Source organism: Carassius carassius, chromosome 13 (assembly GCF_963082965.1).
Source record: "Carassius carassius chromosome 13, fCarCar2.1, whole genome shotgun sequence".
NCBI classification, from domain to species: Eukaryota; Metazoa; Chordata; class Actinopteri; order Cypriniformes; family Cyprinidae; genus Carassius; species Carassius carassius.
In genome coordinates, this window is record NC_081767.1 from 4,955,992 (window position 1) to 4,980,432 (window position 24,441).

The 24,441-nt window shown below is 37.2% G+C and overlaps 1 protein-coding gene across 2 annotated transcripts in view; it reads left to right on the forward strand.

Annotated features, from left to right (window-relative positions):
• Positions 1-24,441, forward strand: part of LOC132155550 (myelin-associated glycoprotein-like) — a 55,667-nt gene that overhangs the window by 24,765 nt on the left and 6,461 nt on the right. Inside the window, exons 6-8 of one of the 2 annotated variants that reach the window (XM_059564326.1) lie at positions 45-138; positions 221-242; positions 711-1,144. In XM_059564326.1, the coding sequence (XP_059420309.1) occupies positions 45-138; positions 221-242; positions 711-872 (278 nt within the window). In that variant the 3' untranslated portion in view covers positions 873-1,144. Of the gene's footprint in view, positions 1-44; positions 139-220; positions 243-710; positions 1,145-24,441 lie in introns of those variants that run through there. The other variant, XM_059564327.1, reaches the window with a different exon arrangement.

The following is a 24,441-nucleotide window of genomic DNA, read 5'->3' on the forward strand; positions in this document are numbered from 1 at the left end:
TAGTATACAACAAAATCTTTAATACTGCTCCTTTGTTTTTGCAGGCATATCCTTCACTGCTTTTCTCTCAATTTTGGCAGCTTTATCACTGCTTATATTTGCACTTCTTGCAATGACTATTGTTATGATTTACAGAAGGTAGGATCTTGCTAGATTTTACATTTTTTATTATATATTTTATACATTATTTGAGATAATGTTTTCTTTTTTGGTTATGCAGGTGTAAAGAGGCAATCAAGAGTGTAAGTATGATTTCTGCCACGCTACAGTATGTTCTTCATGAAGTTATATATATTAGTGTAACAATAAAACTCCATAATCATCGGGAAGAAGGAGGCTGGAACCGGCGGACAATCAAATAAGATTTAATAATGACAAATTAATGACAAAACAGCACGTCAGCCCCTCACGGACGACTGACGTGCACAAATAAAAAGCAAACACAAACTAAAACCCAGGCCTGGTCCTCTCTCGTCCGTCGCTGTCGTCACTCCAGTTTTATATCCTTCCATCTCCTCCGTGGGACTCGAGACCGGTGGGTGGAGCAGGTGTCGCTCATCTCCAATCACTCCACCGGCCTCGCTCCTGTTCCCACGTCTCTCAGCCCCGCCCCACTCATCACAATTAGATTTTTTGTATTGTGCCTATTTGAGAATTATCATACAACTATCACAATAGATGTTCACAGCTCATTTATCATTGCATTTCAGGAAACAAACCAAGATAAGAACATTTATGCCAACATGTCTGCAAGTGCAGTGAAAAGCGAGCAGCTCCAATCAAAGCCAAATGATGAGAAAACCTGTAACATTAACCCTGTATACGCACTCCAATATGATCTCCCCGACGAAACCATCTACTCAAACTGTTGAAGTGAAAAGTAGTGTGTTTAAAACATCCATTCATTGATCACCACTGAACAATTAGTCTCTGGATGTCAGTAGTGATCATTTGTATCAGTATTAGCAGCATACACATGTATAAACTTCTCAAAAGACATTTTCATCTATTATGTTCAGAACCATATCCTTGCTATTTACGTCAAATAATGAAAATTCTCCAGTACCTCAACACCAAATCTTCAGTGAACTACCTGTATCTTCATTTATTTTTATGTGATATAATTCTCTTCATGCTTTTACAAATTTTATTAATTGTCTGGAATGTTTTTTTTAAATATATATATATATATATATAGTGTTGTTATACAATTTAGGTGTTTGCTATTATTTTATTAACTCAGAATTGCATCTAATGTGCTGTTTTCCAGCAGGCTTGCATCTTATCTGTTAAGGGTTGTATGTTATCGCTTTGTGTGCACACATAGCTAATTGCTAAAATGGTATTGAGTTATTGTGCTGATTGATTGTTGTTATTTCTTTTGTTATTTTAAAGGTTTTTAAACATCTTGCCAAAGGACTGCAGTTGAGAATTAGCCAGCTGGCTGACACTGCCAAATTTTAATCTTAAATAAAACATTATTTGTAGGTGTCATTATATCACAAATCTTTTAACAATTTTATTTATTTATTTTTATTATTTTTTTTGCAGGGAAAGTGAATCATTTTATGAAACAATTGATTCAGTTGATTCAAAGTTTTAAAAAGCTAAATTTTTCCCATACTGTACAGCCCTGGAAGGTGAAGTTTAATCTTTAAAAACTTTTTTTTATGCCAGAAAAGTATAAATGTACCGATAATGTGGTGCAAAAAATACTGATGAAAATTTCACTTACACTTTCTTTGCATGCCACGTTTAAGACTGGCACATGACATTCACTAATTATGTAGGTATTGGTGTGGTTTTAGATGTTTGTTGATAACTATGAAAAAACGCTCATGCTGTACATGATAATCAGTGAACTGTTTTTTCCTGTGGTAGATTTTTATGCAAAAGCAATGAAGTTTATTCAGTTAGTAAAGGCTGCCTATTTTTATCTGTTCAGTTTTGTGGAAAACTTATGACTCTGTGAAACTGTGGAAGAGTTATGATTCTTAAAAAATATATAAATATAGATATTTTTTATATAAAAGTATCTCATAGATTAATATTTTCTTTCATTATGGATTACATATGGATTTGCATGTGTCTTTCTGACATTTTATTATCTTCACAAAATCTTTTTTTTATCTGCTACCTTTCTCTACTGTTATCATATTTGTAACATTGTGTGAAAGCATGTGTGAGCAGTGAGTTTTTATCATGGGGGTAAAACACAACCATATTAAAGTTAATCCAATCAAAACACTCATCACAGCCACACCAACAGCATCCTGTGTGAATTGTGCAAGATGTGTGAGCTGGGGATTTTACCATAGTTCAGAAGCCTTGGAAAATTATCTTATTAGTTTAACTTGTTAATGTTTATTAATCTCCAATACAAGTAATAACATATTTAGCTAACATTGCTGGTTTCTTGCTATTCCTGATGTCTACATTCTTTAACTGGGGACTTGAGTTTATGCACAATATACAATTAATACTAAAATCATGTCTGAACCCTAAACATGATTTTTTAAAAATAGATATAAATTTTATCAACAAATTGTTTGAAATAAATGACAATTACATTTTACTTGCTGCATTTTTTAAATTCTGACATAGATTGTAACATCCTTCTCTTTCTCATATTAGATTTTCTTTTGATGTTAAAATGAGTTGTATTGGTCATAATGGGCATGCAGATGTTACTAAGTGATCTGCAGTTTTCTGCTGAGACACTGTGACTCCACCACAACTGAAGCAAGGACAGGTGATTTTTTTAACTGCATTGCCTTTTTAGTCTCATGGAAAACTATTTGGTAGTTGTAATATACATGAAAACACTATACAATGCAATGAATTGATGTCATTGATGCACCATCTATGATAATACCATTTCCCAAATATTTGAGAAACATGCCCCTCTTAAAACTAGACTGGTTCCACATGTTTCACCTTGGTTCGATTTGGAACTCCAAGCAATGAAAGCTATGAGACATCGCTTGAAAAGACAGTTTAGGAAAACAGGACTTATTGCACGCTCTTTGGCTTTGAAAGAACATTTGCTCAATTACCGCACTGCTTTCAATGCTGCAAGATCCTCATTTGTTTCTTTTACTGTTAAGAATTACATGTGCAGGCCCAAATCTCTGTTTGCTATGGTTAACAAACTCACTAACCCTCCACAACATGTTATTTTTGGCTCTGGGGTGTTTGTGAATTACTTTTTTAATTTTTTCTCAGATAAATTAAAGTTAATCACTGAATCCTTTTCCAATGACACCCCTCATACAACTGACTCAAATGTTAACTTGTTTCAGCTGTCTCGGCTCACTCAACATACTCTCTTTCTGCTTTTACTTTCACTATTTCTGCTGACATAGATCTAACTGTGAAGTCAAATTCTACATCCTGTCAGATCCTACACCTACTGTTTTGCTTAAGATGTGTGATCCTGGGGTTGAACCTTACATAACACATATGAGTTTAGCATCTAATATTGTTCCAACAGAATTCAAAATGGCTTCGGTGACCGCCATACTTAAAAAAATGGCTCTTGACCATCTACAGTAGACATGAACAATTATAGGCCAATCTCAAATTTACCATTCTTAAGTAAAATTCTTGAAAAAATTTCTAGCTTCACAATTGAGATCTTACTTAAATGCAAAAAAAAAAAATGCTAAAACCTTTTCAGCCTGGATTTTGTTCATCACACAGCACTGAAACTGCTGTTCTTCGTGTGGTTAATGACATTCTGCTGTCTCTAGATTCTGGTTTAATAAACATCATGATTCTTTTAGATCAAAGCTCTGCCTTTGACACAGTCTGCCATGAATAACTCAGTTCTCATCTTTATGATATTGGTATCACTAGTTTAGCTCTTTGCTGGCTCATTTCCTACATCAGCAATAGGATATATTATATCACCATACAAGGGTATAAATCTGCCATTGCTCCAGTCTTACTGGGTGTTCCTCAAAGTTCAGTTGGCCCACTTCTGTTTATCATATACATATATATATATATACTCTTGGTGACATCATACACATGCATGAACTTCAGTTTCATTGCTATGCTGATGACATCCAAATTTACCTAACCACCAGCTCTGACAGGCCATCATTGCCTGACTTACTTACTGCATGCATAACTGATATCAAACAGTGGATGTCTTTGAATTTCCTAAAACTAAATAATAACAAAACGTAAATACTAATAATTGGCTCTGCTACATCAGTCAGAAGGATGGACCTGTCCTTTGAAATTGATGGGGTTCATGTTTACCCTTCTTCATCTGTCCATAATCTTGGTGTCTTATTTGACTCATCTCTATCTTTTTGCCTCTCACATTTCTTCTGTTGTTAAAACGTATTCTTTCCATCTTCATAATTGTGACGTTACGATGGACGACAGGAGGCAAATGCAAGTATAGAATGTTTATTAAAGATGAGTAATGATGAGGAGATGCTGGTGGGTGACGCAGGGACCTCGACGGCAGCACAGACAGGTGAGTAGGTGTTTGAGTGCACTGGTGGAGGTGGTGGTGGTGAGAGATCCGTGATGATGACAGTAATCCTAGGTTGACCGAACAGGAACAAGACACGAAGCAGTAGAACTGGAGGACGAACAGACATGAACCACGGAGGACCTCAAACAACGATCTGACAAACAAGAGACGAAAGACAGGGCATTAAGTAGGCTGGTGGAATGAGGTATGCTGGTGGTAACACCCACATGAAACAATCAACATGACGTAACATGAGACGAGCAGGAGACGGTGCATTCATGAACCGTGACAATAATATTGCACATCTTCAATCTTCTCTAACTCTAGCTGATACTGAAATCTTAATTAATCCATTAATCACTTCACGTCTGGATTATTGCAATGCTCTATTTCTTGGTTTGACAAAAAACTTATTGCAAGGTTACAGTATGTTCAAAGAGCAAGAGTTCTCACCTCCACCAACTGTTCTGTTTACATAACTCCTTTACTGCATGATTTTCACTGGCTACCTGTGGCATCACATATCCATTTAAAGATATTGCTTCTAACATTTAAGGCATTAAATGGTCTTGCACCTCCATATCTGTCTTACTTATTGTACTCTTATTCTCCTGCCCGGTCCCTCAGATCATCTGAGCTAGGTCTTTTGTCCATTCCTCGTTTTTGGCTGTCCACTGTAGATGGTAGGTCATTTAGTGTTAATGCTCCTAAATTTTGAAATTCACTACTGCTTACAGTTCGTAATATATCTTCTTTGTCAACCTTCAAGACTTAGCTAAAAACGAATCTTTTTAATATGCATTTTAGATAATATGGCTATATGTGGCCTTATGTGTACTGAGGCTATGTGGGTGTGTAAATGTCTCGTATAGCACTATGAACAAGTAACCTTCAGCTATGGAAAGGCACTATAAAACTTCTTCATCTTATTTAAGTTAAACTATTACATTTGAATTTTAAATTATTTAATTGTAAATTGTTCTTGTCAAGACAAAAAGACAATAAGAGATGCTCAGCTATATGTTGTACATTTAAACTTCTTTTTTTCTAAATACACAGCTCATCTCAGATGACTCTCAAAATGCTTGCTGCAGATCTTCTTGTGTTTGGCTCTATTCTATCAGGTTGGTTAGATTTTTCTTCCTTGTTTGTATTTCAAAGTTTAACAAACAGAAAGATCATTTCATTCATTTTACACATTTATTATTTTGATCAAAGCGCTTGCCAATGTCAAAATGACTGAGATAGCCAATCAAATCAAATAAGGCAGGGTTTTTCTATTGACAAGTGGTGAAAGTAGGCTAGTTCACCTCCAACTCCATCACCCTGAACGTAGGAGCCCCACAGGGGTGTGTGCTGAGTCCCCTGCACACATGACGGCATGTCTTCTCACAGCTCCACATCTGTTATCAAATTTGCTGATGATACTGTGGATCTGGGCCTCATTCACAACAATAATGAGACCGCATACTTGGATGAGGTAGAGAAACTAACATCATGGTGCCAGGACAATTGTCTCTCTCTGAATGTGAGCAAAACTAAAGAGATTGTTGACTTCAGAAAGAGACAGCAGCAGCCCTATACTCCTCTTATGATCAGCGGGACCCATGTGGAGAGAGTGAGCAGCTTAAAGTATACCTTGGTGTAAACCTCTCAGAGGAAACTGGACTACCCACATTCAAACACAGGTTAACAAAGCCAGGCAAAGACTGTGCCATCTGCGGCAGCTGAGGAAATTCAGGGTCTCACCAGCAATCCTGAAAACTTTCTATTCAGGGCCATAGAAAGTGTATTGACTCAATGTATATTCATTTAGCTGACGCTTTTATCCAAAGCGACTTACAATTGCTACATATGTCAGAGGTCGCACGCCTCTGGAGCAACTAGGGGTTAAGTGTCTTGCTCAGGGACACATTGGTGTCTCACAGTGGATTCGAATCCGGGTCTCTCACACCAAAGGCATGTGTCTTATCCACTGCGACATCAACACCCCATCAGTGTGGTATGGGAACAGCTTCAGTCAAGACTGCAAATCACCACAGAGAGTTGTGCGCTTAACTAAGGGCATCTCAGGGTCTGCTCTCCCCTCTCTGCAGGATATCTACAACCCGAATTCCGGAAAAGTTGGGACGTTTTTTAAATTTTAATAAAATGAAAACTAAAGGAATTTCAAATCACATGAGCCAATATTTTATTCACAATAGAACATAGATAACATAGCAAATGTTTAAACTGAGAAATTTTACACTTTTATCCACTTAATTAGCTCATTTAAAATTTAATGCCTGCTACAGGTCTCAAAAAAGTTGGCACGGGGGCAACAAATGGCTAAAAAAGCAAGCAGTTTTGAAAAGATTCAGCTGGGAGAACATCTAGTGATTAATTAAGTTAATTGATATCAGGTCTGTAACATGATTAGCTATAAAAGCTTTGTCCTAGAGAAGCAGAGTCTCTCTAAAGATGGGCAGAGGCTCTCCAATCTGTGAAAGACTGCGTAAAAAAATGTGGAAAACTTTAAAAACAATGTTCCTCAACGTCAAATTGCACAGGCTTTGCAAATCTCATCATCTACAGTGCATAACATCATCAAAAGATTCAGAGAAACTGGAGAAATCTCTGTGCGTAAGACGACACTGCATCACTCATCGGCATGATTGTGTCAATGACATTACTAAATGGGCCCAGGAATACTTTCAGAAACCACTGTCGGTAAACACAATCCGCCGTGCCATCAGCAGATGCCAACTAAAGCTCTATCATGCAAAAAGGAAGCCATATGTGAACATGGTCCAGAAGCGCCGTCGTGTCCTGTGGGCCAAGGCTCATTTAAAATTGACTATTTCAAAGTGGAATAGTGTTTTATGGTCAGACGAGTCCAAATTTGACATTCTTGTTGGAAATCACGGACGCTGTGTCCTCCGGGCTAAAGAGGAGGGAGACCTTCCAGCATGTTATCAGCGTTCAGTTCAAAAGCCAGCATCTCTGATGGTATGGGGGTGCATAAGTGCATACGGTATGGGCAGCTTGCATGTTTTGGAAGGCTCTGTGAATGCTGAAAGGTATATAAAGGTTTTAGAGCAACATATGCTTCCCTCCAAACAACGTCTATTTCAGGGAAGGCCTTGTTTATTTCAGCAGGACAATGCAAAACCACATACTGCAGCTATAACAACAGCATGGCTTCGTCGTAGAAGAGTCCGGGTGCTAACCTGGCCTGCCTGCAGTCCAGATCTTTCACCTATAGAGAACATTTGGCGCATCATTAAACTAAAATACGTCAAAGACGACCACGAACTCTTCAGCAGCTGGAAATCTATATAAGGCAAGAATGGGACCAAATTCCAACAGCAAAACTCCAGCAACTCATAGCCTCAATGCCCAGACATCTTCAAACTGTTTTGAAAAGAAAAGGAGATGCTACACCATGGTAAACATGCCCCGTCCCAACTATTTTGAGACCTGTAGCAGAAATCAAAATTGAAATGAGCTCATTTTGTGCATAATATTGTAAACTTTCTCAGTTTAAACATTTGCTATGTTATCTATGTTCTATTGTGAATAAAATATTGGCTCATGTGATTTGAAAGTCTTTTAGTTTTCATTTTATTAAAATTTAAAAAACGTCCCAACTTTTCCGGAATTCGGGTTGTACCTCAAACGCTGCAAAAGCAGAGCTGTAAAAATCATCAAGGACTCCATTCACCCCAGTAACCATCTTTTCAATTTGCTACCATCTGGTATGTCCTTCCGTAGCCTGTTGGCAAAAACTGAGAGACTCAAGAGGAGTTTCTTCCCCCAGGGCATCAGGCTCATAAACTCAGTCTCTTACAGTAACATCTTCATGTCTCCACTTAATAATCACTTAATCAGTAAGATATTCATCATTCTCTTCCTCACATTGACATACTGACAGTGTCACAACCTGTTTGCACATTCGCCTCTTGCACATCCTTGTGTATCTTAATATTTAAGGCTACAGTGTACTTTCATGCACATTATTCTTTATTCTATATTTAATTCTACAGTATACATCTTTTTATATTTTATTCTTATATTTTTATTGTTTACTTTTATGTAATTCTTTCATACCTATATTTATGTTTATCAGAGAGCTGCACAGGTCCGATTTTGTAAATCCGCACCCGCCCGTACCCGCAGTGCTTAAAACCGCATCCGACCTGTTTTCCGACAGCAGCACTAATTAAAATCCGCACCCAACCCGACTCGCTTAAAAAAGATCCGACACCCGACCCGCACCCGAAATCAAATCAGTTAAGCCGATCAAGACACACTTTTTTCGAATTTTATTGCCAGGTCATACAGAAGTTTTTTATGGAAAACTCTTTTTAAAAGATATTCGTTTTTTTATACATTTTATCTTAATTTTGATCAATGTTTTATCAATCAATTGGCCGTATTTAATAAATAAGAAGCAAATATATAGCAGACAATGTAATAACCTTAGTGTAATTGACAGAATTACTAAAAAATATTTTGCTACCTAAAAGTTAAATATTTTTTGTGTCACGCATGCATGCATGTCTATTTCCCTCATATTAAATATAAAACGCATGTGGACTGATATTTTTGCAATGTCTGGACTCCTTTATTAATGGAGTATATACAGACGTTTCAATATATTGGTATTAAATGCATTTTCTGAGAATTTATATTTCACGTTTTTACTGCAAATGTCGAAATACCTGCTCTTTGATCCATCAGTGCTTGAGTCACTGATCACGTTAGAATATAATATCTCATGATAAAATACAAAATTGACTGATTTATGAATGTAGCCTATATGCATAGTTCTCATCAGTCGGAAATACAGATAAACGCTTTCATTTGTTGTATTTTTGATCCGGAAAGAAAACAGAACAACAAAAGAGCGAATCATACCACCGTCTGAGGCAGGGGCGTCATGCATTCATGATTTTTGAGGGGGCACATTTTTTTTTTGGGGGGGGGGGGGGGGGGTCGGGGGTATAAGTCATTCTATGAAAGCACTGTATAACTGATATAGGCTTATTTTTTTTATTATTTTTTTTCCTTTTTATTCAAAACAATTCCAAACATGCTTAATATATCAGGAAATATCTCGTTTCTCAAATATGTGTAGGTAAACGCGTTTTGCACCTTTATAGATTGCTATTTGATCAATATATGGAAATGTAGTGTAATCTATTAACTACACATAAAAACCTGACTTTTTACTTAAGTGCCATATCATGCCATAACATATTTTTAATACGACTGAATTTGCATTTAATGTAAATTTTAATAACAATATTGTAAGATACTTATTTTAACACTTTCATTTTACAGAGTAAAGAACATTTACATTATCAAAAAACATTTTCATTCAGTCTAGCCAGAGTTCAGGCACTCTCAAAAACTCCCATTAAAATCACTGAAGCACTTTACATTATGAAACGAATATCTTACTTACATTCGTACGCACATCTGCACTTTTTGTTGTTTCTGATGAGAGAATTCGCTAAATAATTCAGTCAGCGAGCAAGTGAACAAAACACTGCGTTTCAGTGATGACTCTTCTGGACATCTCTGATTGGCCATTGCATCCATAAGCGCAACAGAATAGTTTCTGATTGGTTATCATGAAGCGTTGTACGAACGCGTCTGTCTCTGGCTCAGCGCCAGCCAGCGAATGCAGATTTGAATTTAGCAGCTGATGCTGTGCACTGAACGATCTAATCACACCGCTGTGATTGTATCAAATATATAAAAAATATTATTCTGCAATTATTTTATTTTTTTCGTTTGGAAACTGCATTTAAAATCCACTTGGCTGACTTCCGCTTCCGGCCGAATGGAGTGAGCAGCGAAGTTAGGCAGCTCCGCAAAAGTTTTAACAATTTAAATATCCTGGGTCAACGAACATCGCCCTTTGTCAGCAATTCACTTATAAAAATAATTTAGGACAATATTTGATATGAAGGGCACTCGGAAATACACACAAAAAACTCTCCAAGCCACACCCGCACCGGTTGGCACTGTTCCGGTTAACGACTCTGCTAACAAGGCCTCAACCGGCACTGCGAATGCTATTGCAGCACAGGCTGACAAAACCCCGGCTAACACTGCTCCAGCTAGTGAAGCTCTGGCCTGCTCACAAGATGAGGGCATGATGGCGGAAGAAGAAACGCCTCTTTCTGTGGGAATATTTCGAAGTGAACTACGTGCATACCGCGAAAATTTAAAGAATGATATTAAAGCGGAAATCGAGATTATGCATCAAGATATACGCAAAGACATCACATCGCTACGGGAGGAAGCTAAAGCGGATATCAACACGCTCCGAAACGAACTTTCACAGAAAATAGAAACATTGCACAGGGCCCACACTGAAACGGCAGACACACAGAGAGAGATGGAAAGATCTCTCTGTGATGTTTCGGACAAAATAACCGCCATGGACAAAGCACACGCAACCTTACAGAAGGACTACAATAAACTGCAGGAAAAATACATGGACCTGGAGAACAGAAGTCGCAGGCAAAACCTACGCGTAGTGGGAATTAGCGAAGAGATGGAGGCAGGGAACCCAAGCCGCTTCATAGCAGAGTTTTTTTCAGAAGTGCTCGGCGAAGAAAACTTTGAATCACCAATCTTGATAGATCGAGCTCATAGAACCCTGGCCCCTAAGCCCCGAGCAGGAGAGCGCCCGAGAGCGATAATAGCTCGCCTACACTACTACACCGACAGGGAGAAGATTCTGCAACTATCCAGGAGAAAAGGCAACCTATTTTACAAAGGATCACCTGTACATATTTTTCCGGATATGAGTCCAGAGGTCAGCAAGCTGCGAGCTTCTTTCAACCCGGTTAAGGTGAAACTACGCGACGCTGGAATACCCTACAGTCTGTACTACCCGGCAAAGTTGATCATAACGATGGGCAGCACCAAACATTCCTTCACTGACCCGCGGGCAGCTGAAAACTTTATCAAAACCCAGGCCCCAACTGCACAGGGAGTAGAGGATTAAAGGTATTTGAGTATTCCTTTCAACATACAATTGTGATGCCACCAAGGAAAACATGCTAAAAGACATTTCTCTTTTGCCTGTAACACATGTTTTAGAGGATATAGAAGCAAGGTTGATTTGACAGAGAGAAAAGGAGGGGGAAGAAAAATTGTGTTGACGGGTGGAATAACTGGAGGTATGGGGGTGTGTGTATATGCATATGTATATTTATTTTACTGTATTCTATTTTTTTTTTTTTTTTTTTTTTTTTTTTTAAATTTATTTATTTATTTTTTATCTCCTACCCCTTTAACGTTTTGTTTATCATTTATTTCTTTTTTATTTATCTATTTTCTATGCATATTGGACAACAATCTGATTTAAATTTCATGTTTAAGGAAGGGGGTAAGGAGTCAAATTTAATTACTACACTAGATTTGATTTGTGTTTACTTTTATTCAATAAGAGTGGGCCACAACTACAAGAGATCTGACCCAGGAGTATATAGTATACAACTTTAGGAGTTAAGTGGTAAGTCAAGTGTCCACGGACTTAGGGATTAGGAACTTAAGGATCTTTAGGAAGATCTTTTTTGTTCTTTGTTTTTACCCTAGCACGTTTAGTTTAGGGATGTTGAAAAAGTTCATATGTTCAGATTTTGTTCTACTTCAGAGGATGTCACACAAGATAGTTTTTCACTGCCATGCATTAATTGAACATGACCAAGGTTAATACCATGTGGGCTAAAACAATTCCGCACAACTTGGTCAAATTTGTGACTTGGAATTGTAAAGGGCTTAATGGAACCATAAAACGGTGTAATATTTTAGCACATTTGAAAAAACTAGATATGGATATTTGCTTTCTACAAGAAACGCACTTGAAAAATCAAGATCACAACAGATTACGCAATAAATGGATTGGACAGATATTTCACTCTAATTTCGGTGCAAAGAGTAGGGGTACAGCAATTTTAATTAAAAAAACAGTACCGTTTATCGCTTCAAAGATAATACCAGACTCTCAAGGCAGATTTATCATTGTCACTGGTAAACTTTATGATAATTTGATCACATTAGTAAATATATATGCGCCAAACATTGATGACGAAACAATTTATAAACTCATTGTTATTAAAAATACCTGACATGGACTCTCATCAACTGATAATTGGGGGAGATTTTAATTTAGTGATTGACTCTGACCTGGATAGGTCATCACGGAGACCGGTTACTGTGACTAAAATGGCAAAAAGTGTTAAGAATTTCATGAATACTTATAAAATAATAGATCCTTGGAGAACCCTGCACCCCAACACACGACAATATTCTTATTATTCCCCAGTTCATCAGACTTATACTAGAATAGATTACTTTTTAATAGATAGTAAACTCCTTCAACAAACGAAACATTGCAATTATGAAACATTAATGTTGTCAGATCATAGTCCTCTAACTCTACATTTAACTTTCGGATATAATCAAACATCGAGGATCTGGAGGTTTGATAACAGCATATTATCAAGCAAAGAAGGAATAGAAGAAATAAAAAAACACATAAATTTATATTTATCATTTAATGACACTCCAGATGTCACAAAATTCACCCTCTGGGAAGCACTAAAGGCATTCATTAGAGGCCAGGTAATTTCATGGAAAAGCCTGAAAAACAAGCAACAAAGGGAAAAAGAAACTCAACTAAAAAAAGAAATAACAGAAACGGATAGACAACATTCATCTAGTCCCTCAATAACTCTACATAAGAAAAAGCTGGCTTTGCAGACAGAACTGGAATTAGTATACACTTCAAGAACAGTTAAAATGTTGACCAAAGCAAGGCATAGATATTATGAACAAGGGGAAAGAATGGGCAAGATTTTGGCTCAACAAATTAAAAAACAAACTGCATCAAGGATGATTACGGAAATCCGCACGGATTCAGGCCAAGTTACAAGAGACCTACAGGGGATAAATGATACATTTAAAGGTTTCTATAAAAAACTATATACTTCAGAATCCAAGAAAAACCCCACACTCATAGATATGTTTTTTGATAAAATGTCTATTCCAACAATTAGTTTAGAAAATCTAGAACAACTGGAAAAACCCATAACAAAGCAAGAAATTGAACAAGCTATAAATAGTATGCAAAATTCTAAAGCGCCTGGTCCAGACGGCTACACTTCAGAATTTTATAAAGCCTTTAAAGAGCAGATCTCGATATTGCTGTTAGATGTATTTAATGAAGCCTTACATAGGGGCTCTCTACCTCCAACATTTTACCATGCAAGCATTTCTCTTATTCACAAAAAAGACAAGGACCCCTTAGACCCCGCGTCTTATAGACCGGTGAGCTTACTCAACGTGGACAATAAAATACTTGCAAAAATTGTAGCTACACGACTGGAAACAATCTTACCGACAATCATTTCACAGGACCAAACTGGGTTCATCAAAAACAGACAGTTGTTTTTTAATATTAGAAGATTACTAAATATAATTCACACTCAGGATAAAAAAAATCTACACCCTGAAATTTTACTTTCCTTGGATGCGGAAAAAGCTTTTGACAGGGTCGAGTGGGATTATCTCTTTTCGACCCTGTCAAAGTTCGGATTTGGCCCAAAAATTATATCTTTGGTAAAATTATTATATGCCCAACCCCAAGCATCAGTGCGGACTAACAATATGCATTCAAGTTATTTCCCTCTCAGCCGCTCGACTAGACAGGGCTGCCCGCTCTCGCCATTACTTTTTGCATTAGCCATTGAACCCCTGGCTCTTTTATTACGTGCAACGGAGGAGTTCATTGGGATTAAAAGGGGAAAAATGGATCATAAGGTTTCTTTGTACGCGGACGATCTGTTACTATATATTTCAAACCCTGTTAAATCTGTTCCTGTGATAATGGAAATTTTGAAAGAATTTGGAGCAGTATCAGGTTATAAATTGAACTTATCAAAAAGTGTCTTATTTCCAATTAATTCTAAAGCCCGTATGAATACTAATGTGTTTAATATCTTTCCCTTTTCAATCTCAACTAAATTTAAATATCTTGGGATAAATATTACGCAGGAATATAACGGCCTCTTTAAGCACAACTTTTTGAAATTATATGATCAAACGAAAAAAGATATAGATTCATGGAAAAATCTACCACTTTCATTAGCTGGTCGAATAAATATTATTAGAATGAATGTTCTGCCTAAGTTTCTGTTCTTGTTCCAATGTATTCCTATTTGGATAGCCAAGGCATTTTTTAATAAATTAGATTCCCTCATGTCATATTTTATATGGAACGGAAAAACTCCAAGAATCAAGAAAATGTTCTTGCAAAGACCAACTTGCCAGGGAGGAATGGGATCACCCTGTTTCCGACGTTACTACTGGTCATGTAATATCCGCTCAATGTCGTTTTGGTTGTCCACTCAGGGGGCTGATTGGAGTAGGATGGAAAATGAAAGCTGTTATCCCACTTCGTTAAAAGCATTACTTTATTGGGCTTTGCCTATTTCAAAACAAAAACTTGAGAACCCAGTAGTTTCTCATTCAGTTAAAATCTGGTCCCAGATTAGGATGCATTACGGATGGAGGGGTGCGTCAGCTTTAAGTCCATTGATTAATAATCATACATTTCCTCCATCAGTCTTAAATATGACATTTCTTCAGTGGGAACATAAAGGTATTCAATGTTTAAAAGATTTATTTATTGAAAATACATTTCCCACATTCAAACAATTACAGAGCAAATACAGATTGGAAAGTAAGGATTTCTTTAAATACCTGCAGATCCGAAGTTTTGTTAAGGGCTTATTTCCGTCTTTCCCTAATCAGCCCCTAAACTCTGCAATGGAAACAGTGTTCTTGTCTAATCCATTTCAAAGAGGGCTAATTGCTAAAATCCACAATGTGCTATCACAGGAAGAAACAACACCTACATTGGACCATTTGAAAAGAGCCTGGCAAGATGACCTAGGGGTGTCTATTACAGACAATCAATGGTCAAAAGCCCAAAGAAATGTTCATTCTACCTCTGTTTGTATTAGACATGGTCTTTTGCAGTTCAAGGTGCTACACAGAGTGCATTTATCCAAATTAAAGTTGTCAAAGATGTTTCCTTCCATTAGTCCTTCTTGTGACAGATGTTCACAAGGGCCAGCTTCTCTTGCACATATGTTTTGGAATTGTCCTCACATTACGACCTACTGGAACACTATATTTCAAACCCTTTCCAAGATTTTGAAAAAACAGCTTAAGCCAGATCCAATTTGGGCTCTTTTTGGTGTGAAACCAGTCAATGTACAACTTTCGGACACCCAAAACAGCATGGTTTGTTTTGTGACCTTGTTAGCACGGAGACTGATTCTTTTGTGTTGGAAACAAAAAATGCCCCCTGCTCACTCAGCCTTAATGAAAGACATAATGGGTCATTTGAAATTGGAGAAAATTAAATACTTGTTAAGGGGGAAGTCTGAAATATTTTATTCAATGTGGCAAACCTTCATGGATTACTTTGGTGAGAATGTTTAATTGATTGGCTTAGCATGGAAATAGAAATGATGCCCTCTGATGTATGTTGTTTGTTATTGTGTTTTTGTCTTTCTGTATTTAATATGTAAAAAACCTCAATAAAGAGAATTAAAAAAAAAAAAAAAAAAAAAAAAAAAAATCCACTTGGCTCAGAAATCTGAGGGGGCACGTGCCCCCTTACTTCGAATGGGCACGACGCCTCTGGTCTGAGGTTGTGCTTCAAGTCGAACGGTTCACAGCTGAGCATCGCAAGAGGCGGATCTTGCCAGAGCGCACATGTGAATGAGCTGCACAAAGTCATTTTCAGATGCATTAGATTAGATAGCCTAGATTAGGCCCATATTAACAAATGTGTTAGCTATGGAATGAAATATCTGATATTCCGATTGTCAAATACATGCAAGTGGAAGTGTATTGTTGTTTAAACACCTTTATAACGATCGCGTTAGTTGAGCTGTATGCGCGATATAATTTTATGACACAAATTTTAAAATAGGCTTAGCCTAAATCAAACACATTTTAATTCCGATTATAAGATATGTATATATGTATATATATATATATATATATACGGAAAACAAAAACAACGAAAAAAAGAAGAAAAAAAAAGCTGGCTGATCTTTTACAACTGTTAACTAATGACTCATGCAGCCGTTCGCGCGATTGTGATTTTTTTTAAAGTGGAACGTAGGCCTATTTTTACGTTTGCACGACTGTTTTGAACCCGTGTTTAGACCCGTGTTTCCCCTGTGTCCGACCCGACCCGCACCCGTATCCGACACAGTTGGATATTTTTCACCCGTGGGTACCCGAACCCGCGTGCACTCTAATGTATATTTTCATCTGTGTTGTAATCTTTAATAATTGAACTGTCCATGGAGTGGACCTGACTCACATTTCATTGCTGGTTATATATGCTCTATATAATCGTGTATGTGATGAATAAAAATCTTGAATCGTGAACCTTGACAGAGAGAGCGAAGAGTCAGTTTAATGTTAAACAGAACGAGGTAAGATAAAACAAAAAAAATCATTTAATATTAGTCAACTTTTAACGATACTATTATGATAGAAATGTTAAATGACTGACAGCTAAATCCTTTGATGCAAATGTGATATGCTGAAAATGTAGAATAAACCTAATCCCTACCCCAAAACCTAACAGTAGGCTACCCATAATTTATTCCTATGATAGTTCACTAAAAAGTGTGTAGAAGAACCTAACCCTGATCATAAGCCTAAAACAGATCCTTAAAAGATATCCCTAAATTCTGATTGGTTAAATCGGAATGTTGATCCAGGAACATGTTGTACTTGGTGAAATCATGCTCACCCGATTTTACCACCACTTCTTGCTGAGAAATATTATCTAGCGATTCTGTATTGATTTATAAAAGTAGTGTGGCAGCACTGACAACAAGTTTATGAGCTTCTGAATGTTACTTTTTGCACAGCGCGAGATCTCTGTGCGAGTGGTGCCTGTGTATGCGTGAGCACGCGTGTACCAATTAAAGCACAATATAGAACTGTGATTAAACTAAATGGTTTCAATGCACTGGCCTTTAAACAAATGTTAAATCCTTTAGGAGAATTATTTAAAAAAAATCTCCATTAAAAAAACTTGCCTAAAATTACTTAAAATGTTATACTCAAAATATTTTTTTACACCTTTCACAGACCGGTTTCTCTTCCCCTTTCAATAGCTAAGAATGAGTGAGTCTTGTATGACCAATTCGACACCTCCTATACACAACCTGATCATATCGATTTTCTAAATAATAATACTTTATCAGAAACAATATGCATGAAAATCAGATAGCTGGGACAGATAGCAATAAGAGGCCGGAAAAGTTAAATGTACATATAAGGAACAGCTGGAGGACCAATTTGCAATTTATTAGGTCAGTTGGCAACATGAGTATAAAAAGAGCCTCTCAGAGTGGCAGTGTCTCTCAGAAGTCAAGATGGGCAGAAGATCACCAATTCACCCAATGCTATGGCAAAAAATAGTGGAGCAATATCAAAAAGGAGTTTTTCAGAGAAAAATTGCAAAGAGTTTAAAGTTATCATAATCTACAGTGCATAATATCATCCAAAGATTCAGAGAATCTGGAACAATCTCTGTGCGTAAGGGTCAAGGCCAGAAAACCATACTGGATGCCTGTGATCTTCGGGCCCTTAGACGGCACTGCATCACATACAGGAATGCTACTGTAATGGAAATCACAACATGGGCTCAGGAATACTTTCAGAAAACATTGTTGGTGAACATTGTTAGCCGTTGCCGGCTAAAACTCTATAGAAACCATATCTTTAAAAAAAAAACATATCTAAACATGATCCAGGAGCGCAGGCGTTTTCTCTGGGCCAAGGCTCATTTAAAATGGACTGTGGCAAAGTGGAAACTGTTCTGTGGTCAGAAGAATCCAAATTTGAAGTTATTTTTGGAGAACTGTGACGCCATGTCACCCGGACTAATGAGGACAACGACAACCAAAGTTGTTATCAGCGCTCAGTTCAGAAGCCTGCATCTCTGATGGTATGGGGTTGCATGAGTGCATGTGGCATTGGCAGCTAACACATCTGGAAAGGCACCATCAATGCTGAAAGGTATATCCAAGTTCTAAAACAACATATGCTCCCGTCCAGACGTCCTCTCTTTCAGGGAAGACCTTGCATTTTCCAACATGACAATGCCAGACCACATACTGCATCAATAACAACATTATGGCTGCGTAGAAGAAGGATCCAGGTCAGAGGTGGGTAGAGTACCTAAAAACTGTACTCAAGTAAAAGTAAAAGTACTTCTAGAAATATTTACTCAAGTAAAAGTAAAAGTACTAGTCTTGAATAGTTACTTGAGTAAGAGTAAAAGAGTATCGGATAAAAAATCTACTCAAGTAGTTAGTTACTTTGGGTCATATATACTGAGCCTATTTTTATTTAGATATATAGATAAAATGTATGTAATGTATGTGTGCGTGTATAAATGTATATATTTCATCAGCCTTTACTCCAATTTCTGTAATTTATTATAAAACCCTGTCTGTTTACTTAAGTAACAGATATAGGTGTCATGCCATAACATATTTTTAATACGACTGACTATATATTAAATGTGAATTTAACATTGAAAGTTAATGTGATATAAATATTGCTACTAATCTTTCATTGTTCAGAAAGAGAGCAAATAACATTTACATTATTAAAGATCATTTTCACTGACAGTCTAGATTTCAATCACTCTCAGAAACTCCCATTAAAATCACTGAAACTGTTAACACTGTGAAATCAATATCTTAATTATAGATTCGTACACACATCTGCACTTTGTTGTTTCTGACGAGAGAATTCGCCAGAAAGAGGTATTCAGTCAGTGAGTGAGTGAAGGAAGCACCGGCATTTTAGCGATGACTCATCGGAACGCCTCTGATTGGCCAATGCTTTAATAAGCCCCAAAGAATCATGTGTGATTGGTTATAATGTGCAGTGCTGTAAAAACACATCTATCTCTGGCTCAGCGCCAGCAAGGGATCACAGATCTGAATTTAGCAGCTGATAATATGACTCGCTGAACGTACTCGCACCGGTGTGATTGTATTAAAATTAATAAAATCTTAATCGGCTATTTTTTGTCTTTTGGAAGCTGCATTCAACTTGACTCCCCTCTGTTATAAGCCACACACGTACAACAAACTAATGTCACAGTGCTATCGTGTAGTGTAATCGAATGTAGCCCAAGTTATTACCTGTTAAACAGTAGACAGCACACGCGGTGTTCATCTAATAAGGATCTCCATCGCTAGCAAATAATAGCCTTTGCAGATTTGCTTTCAATTCAGTGCAGTTCCATAGCCACGTTTTCAACGCTGCTGATGTTAAACGTTACAACTCTGAGTGAACCACTTCAGATGCTCAGACGTGCAGACGTGCGGCAGGGAACTAAACGAATCATTCAAACTGATTCATGAACCAATTCACTCGTTTGCCAATTGGTTTGATCAAGCCTTTGAACAGAATTGACTCAAAAGAATGAATCATTCGCGAATGGGCATCGCTCATTGTCCAGAGAAAAGTAGACGGCACGTTTGGAATAAACTGAAGCAGTTATAACATTTATTGCATTAAGATAAAGTAATGAGAGGAGCGTCGCCCACAGTAACGAAGTAAAATTACAGATTTTCCCCCAAAAATTTACTCAAGTAAGAGTATAAATACCCATCTTTAAATATACTCCAAAAAGTATTAGTTACCCCAAAAAATTACTCAAGTAAATGTAACGAAGTAAATGTAACTCGTTACTACCCACCTCTGATCCAGGTACTGAAATGGCCAGCCAGCCTGCAGTCCAGATCTTTCACCCATTTAAAATATTTGGTGCATCATAATAATAATAATAATAATAATAATTCATTACATTTATATAGCGCTTTTCTAGGCACTCAAAGCACTTACATTGTCAGGGGGTATCTCCTCGTCCACCACCAGTGTGCAGCATCCACCTGGATGATGCAACGGCAGCCATAGTGCGCCAGAACGCCCACCACACACCAGCTTACTGGTGGAGAGGAGACAGAGTGATGAAGCCGATCAGCAGATATGGGGATTGTTAGGAGGCCATGATGGTCAGAGGCCACTGGGCGAATTTAGCCAGGATGCCGAGGACACACCTCTACTCTTTTCGAAAGACATCCTGGGATTTTTAATGACCACAGAGAGTCAGGACCTCGGTTTAACGTCTCATCCGAAGGACGGTGCTTGTTGACAGTATAGTGTCCCCATCACTACACTGGGGCGCTAGGACCCACACAGACCACAGGGTGAGCACCCCCTGCTGGCCTCACTAGCACCTCTTCCAGCAGCAACCTAGTTTTCTCAGGAGGTCTCCCATCCAGGTACTGACCAGGCTCAGCCCTGCTTAGCTTCAGTGGGAAACCGGTCTTGGGCTCCAGGGTGATATGGCTGCCAATAAAGAGGAAGATGCAACAAAGAAGAACTAAGACAGTTGAGCAACTAGAAACTTGTATTAGACAAGAATGGGACAACATTCCTATTCCTAAACTTAAGGCAACTTGTCTCCTCAGTCCCCAGACGTTCGCAGACTGTTTTAAAAAGAAGAGGGGATGCCATACAGTGGTAAAAATGGCCTTGTCACAACTTTTTTTTAGATGTATCGATGCCATGAAATTTTAAATCAACCTATTTTTCTCTTAAAATTATAAATTTTCTTATCGGGTGCCGTTTGTAAAGCTGCTCATGCTGAAAATAACAGCAACATTTTGTCACATTTAGCTTCAAACAATGTTTAAAAAACTGGTATGAATTTTTGACGGTCACTTTTTAGCACATTTACAACAATATTTATCAACTTAGAGATATTTTAAATAGTTAAATATAAATATTAAATGCTAAATCTAAATGTTAAATCTAAATCTAAATGTTAAATCTAAATCTAAATCTAAATGTTAAATCTAAATGTTAAATCTAAATGTTAAATCTAAATGTTAAATCTAAATGTTAAATATTAATTTAAATCTAAATGTTAAATCTAAATGATAAACATAAATATAAATGTTAAATCTAAATGTTAAATATAAATATAAATATAAATGTTCAATCTAAATGTTTCGGTTGAAACTAAATATTTAGCTAATATGCAAATTCAAAATGCGGAAGTGACAAAATAAAAGCTCGATGAGGTCAGTGTGTGTTTATAGCATTGTGTTAAATAAGGAACGAATAAAAATCATCTCATCCGAGGAAATTGACTCTTGGACATGGATTATCTTATAGCCACGGAGTTTATTAAGAAAATAGTATATTAAGTAGACTAGACAGGTAAAGTACTAGGTATACCCATACACACACACAGTAATGATGTCAATATTTATAAGGTACATGAAACATGAAATAGTGCAATTTAGTTTTTACTAATATTTACATTATTAAATACATGTGTAAATTTATGTATAATATAAATCTGTCTCAAGTTGCCATTCTGTAAAATAAAGAGAAAAGAGATGGGTCTTTGTTTTTTGTTTTTTTACTTAGGTCCAAAGGCACACAATTAGAAAAAACTTACAAAAAAATATACAAAATATAAAAAAAAAAAAAAAAAAACATTAAGACACAATTGGACACAAAACTCTTTCCATCAATACAATATAATCAATACAGCTCCCTCCCTCTCCTCCTCTCATTTTCCACAAGCGTAATCAGAAGTTCTGTAAACAAAAAACCAACAAAGTAATCCAAATGTAAAGATGTTTTTAAGAAACCAAACCACTTGGAAATCATGTGTAACTCAAAGCTATGTTGAAACGAAAGACTAACCCTGCCTCTCCCACCAATTTACAATTGCTTGGTGATTCACTTACGACCTCTTCACTGCTAGCCAGCAAATAAATACAACCACATCCACAAAATGACATTTAGACAAAAGATTAGGTTGTCAAGAAACGTTGTTGGTCTCAGGAAACCTGTTAATAATTGAAAATGTCGACTGTGGTATCACTTTAGAGTAGAGGGCAGCCATGAAACACACAGCTACGCTGCAATGTTAAGCGTTTCTCAAAACGTGAAGCTACAATTTAAACATCGGCATCAGCACAAATCATAGCCACGTTAATAAGGTTTGTAATAAACCAAACCGTTTGTAAATCCGTCAAGAATTCAGCAAGTTACGAGCATTTTAGTTGGCGTATGTCACTCACCTTCCGTCCACAGCAGCAGGGAGCAGCAGCGCAGTCTCCTGACCTAAGATGGCCGCCAAGTGACGACACAGCTGACTCCGCCTTGAGCCATCTAGCCTTTCAATACATGTCTATGAATATGACGGCTTGCTGTGAGTTACAATGGTGAGAATATATTTTTTTCACGAAATAATTTAAATTTAAGAGTACAAGTTATTTTCATACAGTGGTATTGATTTTGGAGTTAATAATCTATTAAATCTAAGGTGTAAAGTCAGCAACATATAAGCAAAAGGTGTAAAGACGCTATCCTCCGGTTTGACAGGCAAGACTAATTGAGCCATGGCCTGATCCTGGCTTAATCTAAACCCTGTTTGTTACTTACATAATATAGCATATTTGTGCTGTAAAAACACGTTTTATAATGAATAACTAACAGGGGAGCTCCATTAAGTACACGACTCAAAAGTGGATTTACATAAACCATATATACATCTTGAAGACTATTACTAAATGTCTATCATCTGGCAGGATAGTCTTTGATAAGTATTGTAGATGAGCACATTTAACAGACATGAAACAGGCATCTGAGTTCACTCATTGTTGTCAACACTGCTTTAGATGAGTGTAAGTCATGTAATCAAACAAACCTACATACAGTAACTAAACACAGGTTATCTATTTTATTTGTCCATTTGCAATATTGATAATTTTAGGAACATTTGTGTTGGATAAAAAGCGAGTTACATCATTTACTAACTCAACATGCAGATGCAGTATATCACAGATAAATCACAGAGGAGACTGACTCTTGTCTGGATGTTACAGGAACAGATTATGTTTATCTGCTGTAGAGTGACTGATGAAGGAATGCTGCCATTAAAGGATTTGTGTAAGAACACTACAAAAATAAATGAAACATTTTAATTAGTGTAATTTCAAAGAGTTATAACAGCACTTTTCTTATTGTTGATTTCTGTGCATTTGCTGCAGATCTTTTGTGGTGGAGCAATACCTGCAAGGAAAGGGGAAAAAAGGAAATACCTGAAACAAAAGAATAAAGGAATGACTTTTTGTATTGTGTGTGTGTGTATTTGTGTAGGTTATGAAAATGTCTGCAGACTGGTGTGTGCACTGAGGATGGAGAAGTCCACTGCAGCATCCGGATATGGTCCAGAGATATAGATGAGACGCTCCATCACTCCAGCTCTCACCAGCTCTCACCAGGACCAGATGCTGCTGTGGTCTCTTCCTCATCGGTGGCCCCAGAGCAGCGAGAGCATCTAGAGAGAGACCAAAAGACACTGAGGATTTGATTTTGGTAAAGTTTGTTCTGCTGGTTTCTGTTTATACAATGAAGGATGACTTTCAGAAGCTTCAAAAGCTTTTATCTGAAGTCATTGACAGTGCTCTTATTACAGGGGCCTACAATCCTCTGATCCACCTGGAGAAAAGAGCCGTGCTCACAGACTTACTGGTGGTTTTGAACCAGTTCAGTGGTTTAGCCCACTACAAAAGTAATAAATTAATGCATGTACTTGTAAACTATGTGTAAATGTTTTAAAGGTAGTGGTGCTCGTGCAGAGCAGGCACACGATTGTTTTGGAGCAGACACAGCAGCAGTCAGATTGTCCTGCACGTGTTCTTCTGCTCTCGCTTTAAGGTTGTGTGGTTCAGAGAGCCGACATCATGGTCTTCCTCATCCTGTTGCTCAACGACATCCCCGTTGAGAAGAGTGAGACT